The sequence below is a fragment of the Brienomyrus brachyistius genome, chromosome 22, assembly GCF_023856365.1.
Source record: "Brienomyrus brachyistius isolate T26 chromosome 22, BBRACH_0.4, whole genome shotgun sequence".
Lineage (NCBI taxonomy): Eukaryota > Metazoa > Chordata > Actinopteri > Osteoglossiformes > Mormyridae > Brienomyrus > Brienomyrus brachyistius.
The window spans coordinates 2316153-2327022 of NC_064554.1; the positions used below are offsets into that span (position 1 = coordinate 2316153).

Genomic DNA, 10870 nt, shown 5'->3' on the forward strand with positions numbered 1-10870 from the left:
AATCAAAGAGATGTTTTTTTAAAACCCAGCTTCTGTGTGCGCGTGCACGTGATATTCCGCGATCTGGCGAATGCCATGTCGACGCGCATGAAGTCACTCCCGCCCAGGCCAACGCCGATTATATTTCCTCGTGACCTAATCCGACCAATTTCATTTGAATGCTAAGGCAGCGTCAATAATCATGCCCGCGCACGTAAGACCGGCTTCTTGAACGTGGGCGGTGACGTGCGCGTTCACGCAAACTCTTTGTGTGGCGGCGTTAAGAACCGCGCAGAGAATAACCATGGCCGACGAAAAACCCAAGGTGAGTAACTAAATTAAATGACGAAGCGCTGTAGAAATATTGTAAAAGTAACACGGCGTTTCTGTACTGTGTGTAGCGCGGTTAACAGCTGGCTAAATAAATTATGAAATACCGGAAGAATTGTGAACGCGCCTTCACAATCGGCTGGATAGCTTGTTAGCTAAATTGCTGTCCTATGTAGTTGGCAAATTTTTAAATTGAGTAAAAAAACTAATTTTACAGTGTACATTTTTATAAATACATGCTAAGTGAGTTGCACGCATTTCATTCAAAAGCTTAATAGTTGAATCACTTTGAATCATGCTCTCATCTAACTGTATCTCACAGGCCTTGGTTAACAAGTACAATAATACTTAAATCTGTTAATACTTAAGCATGCAATTACTTATTAAATATTAAAGTACCTGGCAACGATTGTAACTGTTCACCAGTTGATGTTTGGCGCATTTTCCTTGATTACTATTTTTTCCTGTTCATTTTACACTGTGTTGTTTAGTAATTAATTCACTGCTTAAAAACGTAAAGTAGAAAAGTAGGTCTGTAACCTAACTGTGACCAAAATAAATTTGCAGCTAAGTTTTCCCTCATTTTTATTCTGTGTTCAGTGTATGTTTTAAATCGCTTTGTATCGAATTGTACATATACAACATGCATTGTGATAAGATTTATTGACGTGAAAACTGAAAATATTGCTTTTGTTTATGCTATTTACATAACATAGATGAAGTTCCCTGGCCTCAGATCTATACTATATGTTTAATGAAGTGGAGCTCACGCAACAGTTGCTTTATCCTTGTTCCCTAACGCTGCCTCTTACACAGTGCCACCTACAGGACTGGGCATTTCAGTTATTATGAGGGGGTGTGTCCGCTCTGTTGCTGTTAAATGAATTTACAACCTTCTGCGCTATATATTAAGAAAAGAGCTTGTTTAAATCGGAAAAAGATGGACAACCACGCTATGCTATTAAATGGTCATTATGCTGCAGCCAAAGAGAATCATTTTGAATCTTTTGGAAATGCATAAGGGTGACGTACGAATTTTAGTTATTCTGTATATGAAAGCATTATACGTGTTTAAACCCAGCCATTAGTTCTGAACTTTTTTTTTAACCTACTCTCCATTGGTTTGTATAGGCCTTTGTATTCATTTTATAAAGAATCTTTCTTGAATGTTTTAGTAATAGAGCTGTAAGAGGGAAGCGTTTATTATCTTGCACGTTGTCATCAGTTCTTCCTGACTTTACCTGTATGCAGAGGTTTAATCCCCCTCCATGTTGTGGTTTTGATAAGGAAGCTCATCGCCAGTTGCATTCCTTCTAGGAAGGGGTGAAGACGGAAAACAACGACCACATTAACCTGAAGGTGGCAGGTCAGGACGGCTCTGTGGTGCAGTTTAAGATCAAGAGGCACACGCCACTCAGCAAGCTGATGAAGGCGTACTGCGAGAGGCAGGTAAGATTTGCCTTCCTGGCCTCATCAAGCCAAAACTTGTTTTGGTTAAAAAATCCTGCCATCTTAACAGTTGCTGTATAAACACTTCCAATAACATCCCACCCAGCAGTTTCAATAAGCTGGAAATAAATTAATTATGAAGATATGTGTCCACTGACACATGCAGCTCGATTCGCAGGCATGATACACTGAGAAATGATACACAGCTGACTAGTTTGTTTTTAATCATTAAAGGGAAGGATTTAAGTCCTTCTGTTGGCTCTTTTTCTAGTGATAATGCACATCGTTAAAGATACAGATAAGAAACTGCTTATATGTTTCATTCCTAGGAGCCTTTGAGGCAGGAAACATACCTTGGTCAGTTACTTGGAATAGCAGTTGCTTTTTACGGTTGGGCTGATTGGCAAAGCTGGCTCTGTAGCAGTTCTGGGCATTTTGCCTGCTCAGTGGCAGAAGTTAGGCTGTCCTTTCCAGCATGGATATCTCTACCTTTGCTGTAAGCCAGGACCATGTCCTGATTCGCACTGCATTTATCTTAAACCTGCTTTTACATTTTTGATCACCTCGTGGCACTTAAATATTACTGGGTAGGTCAATAGCATCTCGAGGCAAATTGACATTTGTTGACTACTATAAAGATACATCAGTAAATTGCTTGACAGATACAGCATTTTATCTGTGTCTATTACGTTTAGACATTTCATTGTAGCACTGTGGTATCCGATTTTTCTTTAAGACATAAAAATAGATATGAATTTCCATAAAAAGAAAGGGAAGGAAAAAGGCATTTCCCCCTTTATATGAAACTGAAATATTTATAGCATTCTCATTTTAGTATATAGGTTGGCCATAGTAGTGAAAAATGTATAGTTGTAAACTAGTGACAACAGGGATTCTTGTTCTAGTTAACCCGATGATGATGTGCCTGCCCGCTGTCCCTTTTTGTGTCCCGGTTCACACTGCCTTGCCTTTTTAGGTTTCCGTGTTACGGTAATAAGAGCAATTGAATATCCATTTAGGGAGACTTCAATAAACAGACACCGCTTCTCTACAGGGGCTGACGATGAGGCAGATTCGCTTCCGGTTTGACGGCCAGCCAATAAATGAGACAGACACACCAGCACAGGTATGTGTCAGTGTTTACATCAGAGTGCATAAACACAACTGGACAAGTTTGATTTTTTCCATGTGCCTAGAAACACCGTGACCCTGAATGAGTGGTGATGGGAGACGAGATGAATAGAAATGTTTACATAAATGTTTACAATCTCAGGTCTTAGACTACAGCTGCCATTTGGTTGTTTGTTCATTGTTTATATATTAATGTTCTTTAATACTGTGCTCATGTTGTGTGATGGAATTAAGAATTAACTTATCTTAAATATTTATGTGGTTGTGATTTTAAAAATGACTCAAACGCAAGGGTTCAGCCCCAGCACTGTACCTCAGACTGTCCCTTCAGCAGCAGATGCTGTGGTTGGGCAACATGCCTGTTGCTTATGTCTGGTAATGTGGATATTCCACATGTTTATATTGGTGTTCTGACTGCAGCTGTGATTTATTTTAATCTGCCGCAACAGTTGGAAATGGAGGATGAAGATACGATCGACGTGTTCCAGCAACAGACAGGAGGTCTCTGCTAAAGTCACCCTTTGTCCCCCCCCACCCGCTTTTCCGATATTACACATCTCCGCTCTTACCACTCAACGGTATCACTTAGTTTTCAGTTATACATAACTGCTGTTGTATAGTGTTCAGTCTTGCTTTTTCATTCTTTTTTGTACATAAACAACTGTAAAAAAAAAAAAAAAAAAGTATAGTTAGTAGAAGTGGCATTAAACACTGAAAGTCACCGGTGAAGCGCAATACGGCCAGACGGGCAAACCCTCCGACACAAGGAGACCCCTGGAAGTCGAGTAGGTCGTGATCCACATCAAGAAGTAGCCTGGTTATCCAGACTAATTTTCTGTTCCCTATTTAGAAAATTGATTTTATATCTTTTTTTTATATATATATTGTAGTAGTATATGTGTAGAAAAAGCATTGTGGTAAAATTTGACTAGCCCAACTTTATGTAAGAACCCTGATTATGGGGTTTTAAGTTAAACATCTGTATTGTCTAATAAAATTCTTGTTTAAAAAAAGTTATATTCTCCAGCTTTGCCTGGTGTTAAATGTTTGTTTTTTTCACATTTTATGGTCTTGCTGTATTGTGTAAAATATAACAATCAATTTGTAAAGGGTGTATAAGAAATAAGTATGATTAGTATTCAAAAGAAAAGCAGCAGTGAGAGGACAGTAGGACTATTGTGTTAGAATAAGCTACCTAAGTTATAGCTAAAGCCTTCCCTGTGAAATGTTTCTTTTCAGTTAAACTGTCTTAGTTGCATAAGTATTTGTTCTCATTTTGAGCATCTATAGGGTAAAAGTGTCATATAAAAAGTATTTCCTTCCAGTTCAGTATAGCGTGAGACGCGTTCTGCTTTCGTGAACATCTCTACAATTCTCATTGATAAAATGTGCCCGATAATTTCCTAAACTGCAGTAAATCAACATTACGGTCCCACAAAACGGTAGGGATACGTTTTTTCCAACATGCGGTGGATCAATGAAAAAGCTGCAAAACGACCATTTACGGTGACCGACAAGGAAACTAACCAATCCGCAATCAAGCAAGAGACAGACTTGTCCAATCAGAAGGAAACGTTTTCTTGTGGGTGGGACCTCGTACGAACCACATTCCCATTCCCTCTCCGACTTCAATTTAGAGGGAGTCGGGTGGAGCTGGCGAGGTGTAGGGAGGTTGACAGGATATTCTTGGCGTTATAATAAGCATTTTATACTTTTTAGCATCGTTATCGTTGGAAATTGGTTATCTCGTAAGATGACGACGACCACTACCTTCCAGGGAATGGATCCGAGTTCAAAAAATAGTTCCAGGTAAATAAAATAGTCACGGATATACCGACAAACAAAAGGAAAATGGATCCCAGTTAGCTGTCTAGTTGGCTGCTTAGCCCGGTTCTGTTAACGTTTAGCTGGCTGACTAAGCCCGGGCAGCTGGATTGGTGGCTGGTATTTTTAAAGTAAATTTTTCAGGAAACGGCCCGTTGATGTTAAATAGTTTGTATTTATTTGGAAATACAGCCTTTCCGCACGCGTGGTCTGTGTCCAGATTTTTTTTTTTTTGCATTCCTGTGGCACTGTGGAATCTCAACTACAGTCATTTTCTTATTTCCGTGAAAGGTGCAGTTAGTTGGTTGGCACCCAAGTTCATTCAACCGTCTGATAAACGGTTGACTCTAAAGAAATGGGTGTATTTTCGCTCTTTAAGTTCTTGTTTGTATCTTTTGCTATATTTGATTTAAGTTTTCTGATTGCAGCTGGATTGCAGCTTTCGTTGGGTATGTGCTTGGCTTTTATCTGGAGCTGCCTGGTTTGTGTCTGTGCTGTCATGCAGGGCGGCTCTCCGGCTGATTAAGCGGACGATTAGCGTGAGCCGAATGTCTCCTGGTTAAACTTTCGTTTCGGAGGACAGATAGCGGATCGTCCGGGTCGGAGGAGCCGCACTGACACGCCGTGTCGCATGGGTACCCCTGTAGGCGGACTGTCCGCTGTCTTCACCGTGATGCTGTAAAATGAAAGTAAATCGCGGGATACAAGCTCACACAGTCCGGATGTTAAGATCCATCAGTCCAGGTCCATCAGTTAAATGAGACTGAAACCGTAGCGAAATGACGGGCGACGCCGCAGCATCCGTGCGCGACGGGGTATCCCCCGCTGCCCGCGCCGGTAAGCAGTGCGGTTCCCCCAGCTCAGAAACCACCTTTTTCGGCCTCATCTGTGTCTGATGTCCAGCTAGACCACTAACTTGCCAGCCTTTAATTCAAATGTGTCTAGTTTTTTTGTATTAAAAACTGTTTGAAGCCGTCGGAGACCTAAACCATCAATCTCTCCTGTAGGCTTTCCTCCTATTTTTTGCAGATAATGCAGTAAGAATCACATTAAGTTTCAACGTCTCACGCTCGCACTACAGTATTTGCTGGTTCATTATTGGGTGGGGTCTTTAACAACACGTTTGTTTTTTTTTTTTCAATCCTCCAGTCTGGTAAAAAAGCCGGGTTTCTTTGGTAGGTTCGGTCTGGTTTAGACATTATCAGCGCAGCGGACGCTGCCCTGACAGTGAGGCTCTCTAATCCCCCGTCTCTGTCTCCTCTCGGTTTCTTTTATTTCCTTCGGGTACTTGTTTTTTTTCCCAGTCACCAGTCCGACCTAAACAGCTGTTCGATGTCAGCTGTTGGTCTCCAGCCTTTTTTTTAATTATTATTATTAAACCATACATGGGCGGGTGGTGGGTGCTAGGGAGTGGTGACGGAAAGTTTAGGCACCATGCGATTGTCTGATGGGAATGTGACCAGATACTGTGTTTAAAGGAGAAGGCGTTTCCTCTCCATTAGTTTGCCTTGTCTTGGTCCGATGACCCTTTGCAATGTGCCGCATGTTCATATTGGGAATGAGAACTGGATGACGGCTGTCCATCATGACGTGACCTTTCCCGGGGGTGGCTTTATATACGCCCATGTGTATAAATTACCAGCCTACTTGCTGCTCTCCTCAGGGTGCTGTGCCCCCCTGGGGGAGCCTCAAACATATCCTTCGGCATGGATGAGGACAAGTCACCGACCCGCAAGAACAGAATGGCCTCCAATATCTTTGCTGAACCGGTCGACCCCCACGCCCATCGACGGAACAACCCACCGGGTAACAACCTACCACGCTCACCATGTTATGGCCATATTTACTAAATTCTAAAGAGCTGGATCCGTTGGACGGGGAACCACCCCGTTCTCAGTTTTGTCACTGCTTGTCAGCTGAATGTACTTGCTTCGGGTTAAAATGTCAATTGCTGTTATTATAATGTGGCAAGTGACTTACTGCCTTTTTCACATGAAGTAATTTCTTTGTATGGTCTCTGCAGCCATAGATTCATCTTGCAGTATGATGAATGGTCACTTGTGTTTGTTTGTCACTGTCGTGACTGGTTGCTTTCTTGTAGATCTCTTTGACTCTGATGTACAAAAGATAACTGAAGTTTAAAAGCAAGCTTATGGGACAGTTTTCTGCTGAAGAGCCCCAACCTATTGGTTAGACAATTTATTTTTAAACAACTTCCAGCTATAAAAGGGCCACAAACTGGAAGGTGCCAGGAGAGCGGACAGACCTGTTGCGTGGATTGGCATTTGCTCACTCGTACTGTATGAGACATGGACACATGTGTAGGAGGCGTGGCAGACGAGGTTGCAGCTGCTGGGGTGATGTTTCGACCTCGCCCATCCCCCAAAGCGTGCCATTGGCTTCCTCCGAGTTTAATGAAAAAAAAAGCATCCTGACAGGATGTTTTAGGGATTGCATGGATTTTAATCAGTTGTAGTCCGTTGAATCACAGGAAATTACCACATCTTTTATGACTGCAGGCTTCACCCTCTGACCTCACAGATCAAATTATTCTGCCAAACACTGGCCTTGGTGTTTCTGTGATCCGTGTTCATCGGTGTACATCAAAAGATTGAGGCTTGTTCAGTAAGCGGGTGGGTATGAGGAAGTATGTGTTGCTACTAGATTTACCTTGAATTCTTGATAAATAGCAGGCTGGCATTGCTTTGGTGGAGGGTACAGTATCGGTGCCCTTTGTGAGGATCCCCCACTGCTGTGTGCCTGTAGGGAGGCTGGTTCTGGAGCACAGGTTCAGATTGTTCGCTTGTCCAGGGGAATCTTCGTGTGTCGGGCTCGCCGCAGCTTTTCAGGCATCTGCTGGCACGTTTCTCACGAGAAGCAGCTCATCCAGGCCAGTAAAGCTTCAGCTCAGCACTCTGCGTGTGGGGTGGGGTTGACTAGACAAAGGAATGTCCACACTGAAACCTATACTGAGTTGTCTGCACTTTTTTTTCCATTTTTTCCATTACTGTACTAAACCAGATTGAGGAGTAATTCAAATGGGTCCCCCCCCTTCCCTTCCTGTCCTCATTACTATCAGGAATACACACTGGGGTTATGTGTAAGGCGATGACCTAATTGTTGGCTGTTTCATTATTGAGTCACATGCTCATAGAGCTACCCTTTGTACTGTGATTATGTGACACCATACCTGCTGAACTTGGGACAAGTATCCAAGCACCAAAAACTAAAAATGAAATTGCATGAAGTCCTGACAAGGAAACCTGTTTGAAGGATTGATATATACAGATATTGGTTACATTTAGTTGCTTAACAAGCCTGCTTTAAGGGCACTTACTTAATTTGGTGTGTGGGTGCATGTAGCATCTTCCTGTTCAGGAGGCACCACAGCATTGTGCCCACTGGACCAGTGCGCAAATGCGCAGCTAGATCTTAATGTGATAAGGACTGCAAGTGCATAGCATTTCCACCCTGACTGTGCAGAAAGCTTAAAAAAAAAAGTTGGACAAGGTTTACAATCTCTCCTGTGTGTTGATGGCTCAGGTGAGATTCGCAGCATGTGGAAGCTTCCGGTATAGTGCTGCTGCAGGAAGGCACCTGGCTGAGACAGTGACGCGGCTCCCAGAGTGCCCTGTGGCGCGGCTCACATGCCTAGCTGCCAGATCAGAACCCACTTTGATCCCAGAAGGAACTACTAAAGAGCTTTTCAGGCTGCTGAACTACTAAAGCAGAACAAGGTGTCTGTGTTGCGTTGGGAACCTCCAGCAGACCTGTTTGTGAAGTTCTGTGGCAAACTGAAACGACAAACCCAATGGGTGCTTTTGGATGGATAGCTATTCGCTCTGCCGAGGTTTTTTTGTGTAGAAGTTAGGCCGCATTCCCGGACAGCAAATGTTGTTCTCCATCAATGGAGTTCTGGCTCGCTGTCCAATGGGTGATGTCTGGATTAGATTCACGATTTGGCTGTGAGCCAGCACGCTTGCCGGGGATGTGCTTGGACTACGATTGAAGGCTGGTATTCGTCAGCTGCCGTCAGTATGTGGGGGGGTGGGAGTTAGCGGCCTGCAATATGAGCAGGGATGGTTAGTGTACGACTGGTGCCATGTGGAGGTCTGCCTTTTTAAAGCAGGCCGCAGATCACCAGCATCAAAGCGAATCTGGCTGCTCAGCAGCTGTTTGTCAGTTCTGGCCACAACCAGATATTTCTCTGCAGGTGGAAAGGCCAGCGGTGTGCTGTGCGGAGAGCCGTCAGCCCCCCTGAGAAGGTGCCACCAGCAGACTGCCCAAAAGAACTCCATTTCCGAAGCTCCAACTTTGGTAAGAGATGCTGCTCGAAGAGCGAACCTACTAGCAAAACGTCAGCAGTCTGGAAGAACACATTTAAGTAGAACCTGCAGTAATTTTAATCACTAGGATTGTTGGGGCATGGTAATGCCGTCCATAACTATTCCCTACATATGCTCTGATTGACAGAAACCTTTTTCCTTTTCCAGTTGCAGGTGTCTGTAAATATCCTATATCGCTTTTTGGCTTCACACTGGCTAGGCAAACAGGATAATGCAGGAACTAAGCAGGCTGTCTGTTTGTTCTAAACCGTTACCAGATGCTTTAGAGATTTGAACACGTTCCCTTTGAATGCCTGACTGTGTTTGTTTTTCTAGGATGGAGAGAGAGAGGATGCAGAGGCTGGTGAGTGTGCTTTATCTCCGGTGCTACAGCGTTGCAGTAGAAGGCATTGCGGAAGCCATCTTATCTGGGACTTAATGACAGGGCAGAGGGGTGCAGGGGGTAACTCTTAACATTCCCTAGTCTCTTTTCAGTCTGTAAACAGGAGTGCTTGACTACTATTAAAGGAATGTGTTTGGTAAGATGCGAGTCACCCTTTAACGCTTTCAAGTCGAAAGAAATGAGCTTTTAGGGGTCATTAGTTGATCCCTGTTCTGTATGCAGCAGTGATTGTAGCATTTAATTGGACAAAATTCCTCCAGGGTGTAGTGATAAGAGTTTAGCTTTGTTTCGTTGAGCAGATGTGACCTTGGGCAGCGCCACCACATACTAGAGCAGCGGTGACCGAAGGTCAGGTTAGCTCGTACGGTGAAAGGCTTTCGGCGGTCGTGCTGAGCGGTTTGTCTGCCACGTGTCTCCAGAATACGCAGAGGAAGGAGAGAGCGCAGAGGAGCCAAAGGACGAAGAAGCCCCCCAGCCCTCGCCCCCCACAGTACCTGCGCCATCCCCCATGAGCCGGAAAAACCCTCCAGGGGGGAAATCCAGTCTGATCCTGGGTTGAGACGTCCCCCCCCCCCTCCCTTCACAAAGTATTTTTCATCCCCCACTTACGTGTGAGCCATGGAATTTAGTTTTTTATATATAAAAAGTCCCCTTTTTTTCTAAAGCATTGAGAGAAGCACTTTATCCCCCCTCCCATATCAGCCCATCTGGAAAAGGCATGAATTTCTGCTTGTCTTTCATTCTTCCCCGGTGTAAATGGTTAAATGCCTGATGTGCAAATTTCTAAATAAAATAAAGATTGATATAAGGTCGTTGCTGTGCGTTCTGTTTTGTTATCCATCTTAGGTATTAAACCATGTCGTCGCGGACAGCCGCTCTCACCCCACAGCTGCTTGTAACGGAGTGAAAGGAGTTACTAAAAATGGCAGAGGGCTATTTACAAAAACGCCTGATCTGGTGCAACTGTGAAGCATATTTCAGTTGTTTGGCCGAGCTTTATTACGGCCTTTTATGGAAATTCCCCCAGCTGTGAATTAACCCTTAAGTATACATACCGCTTTGTGTCGTTTTTCTAGCGCTTATCCGAGGGTTGCCAGCTCTCACGCATCTGTCGTGACACTCAGGTTTTCAGACTCACGCTCACGCAAGAAATCTTACGGCTAAGCTATATAATTCCATTATAAACCTAAAATTAGCCACATCAAACACGTTGGGGCAGTTTGCAAAGCCTAACAACTATTTACAAGGTAATAAAACTCTTATATACATGTAAAGGTAAGTGCAAAATTTCACGCCAGCCATCTAACCAAAATTGGCAACCCTGAGCTAATCCCGTACAGGACATGTAAACTCATACTGTTACTCATAATTTATAAAACGTTCATGGATTTCTATGTAATCTCTGATTACTAAGACTTTTCCAAACGGT

The 10870-nt window shown here is 43.5% G+C and overlaps 2 protein-coding genes across 3 annotated transcripts; both read left to right on the plus strand.

Moving 5' to 3' along the window:
* Nucleotides 1-149: 149 nt before the first annotated feature.
* Nucleotides 150-3577, plus strand: LOC125717683 (small ubiquitin-related modifier 2-like). The gene is made up of 4 exons (XM_048990866.1): nt 150-304; nt 1627-1758; nt 2813-2884; nt 3339-3577. Exons 1-4 carry the CDS (start codon nt 284-286, stop codon nt 3399-3401), a joined length of 288 nt encoding a protein of 95 aa, XP_048846823.1. The 5' UTR covers nt 150-283; the 3' UTR covers nt 3402-3577.
* A 922-nt stretch (nt 3578-4499) lies between these two features.
* On the plus strand, nt 4500-10253 carry LOC125717682 (jupiter microtubule associated homolog 1-like). Of its 2 annotated transcripts, none has more exons than XM_048990865.1 (5): nt 4500-4698; nt 6377-6519; nt 8927-9030; nt 9375-9402; nt 9741-9841. In XM_048990865.1, exons 1-5 carry the CDS (start codon nt 4643-4645, stop codon nt 9770-9772), a joined length of 363 nt encoding a protein of 120 aa, XP_048846822.1. In that variant the 5' UTR covers nt 4500-4642; the 3' UTR covers nt 9773-9841. The 2 variants fall into 2 exon arrangements, with proteins under 2 accessions (XP_048846822.1, XP_048846821.1); XM_048990864.1 differs by lacking the exon at nt 9741-9841 and adding an exon at nt 9861-10253 and having other exon boundaries at nt 4501-4698.
* Nucleotides 10254-10870: the final 617 nt, after the last annotated feature.

What these genes read in the sequence shown, in the direction of transcription:
- LOC125717682 (XM_048990864.1), top strand. Translation starts at nt 4,643, where the DNA reads ATGACGACGACCACTACCTTCCAGGGAATGGATCCGAGTTCAAAAAAT. An exon ending in AGTTCAAAAAATAGTTCCAG is followed by an intron (nt 4,699 to 6,376) that starts GTAAATAAAATA and finishes TGCTCTCCTCAG; the next exon opens with GGTGCTGTGCCCCCCTGGGG. An exon ending in TCGACGGAACAACCCACCGG is followed by an intron (nt 6,520 to 8,926) that starts GTAACAACCTAC and finishes ATTTCTCTGCAG; the next exon opens with GTGGAAAGGCCAGCGGTGTG.
- LOC125717683 (XM_048990866.1), top strand. Translation starts at nt 284, where the DNA reads ATGGCCGACGAAAAACCCAAG. An exon ending in TGGCCGACGAAAAACCCAAG is followed by an intron (nt 305 to 1,626) that starts GTGAGTAACTAA and finishes CATTCCTTCTAG; the next exon opens with GAAGGGGTGAAGACGGAAAA. An exon ending in AGGCGTACTGCGAGAGGCAG is followed by an intron (nt 1,759 to 2,812) that starts GTAAGATTTGCC and finishes GCTTCTCTACAG; the next exon opens with GGGCTGACGATGAGGCAGAT.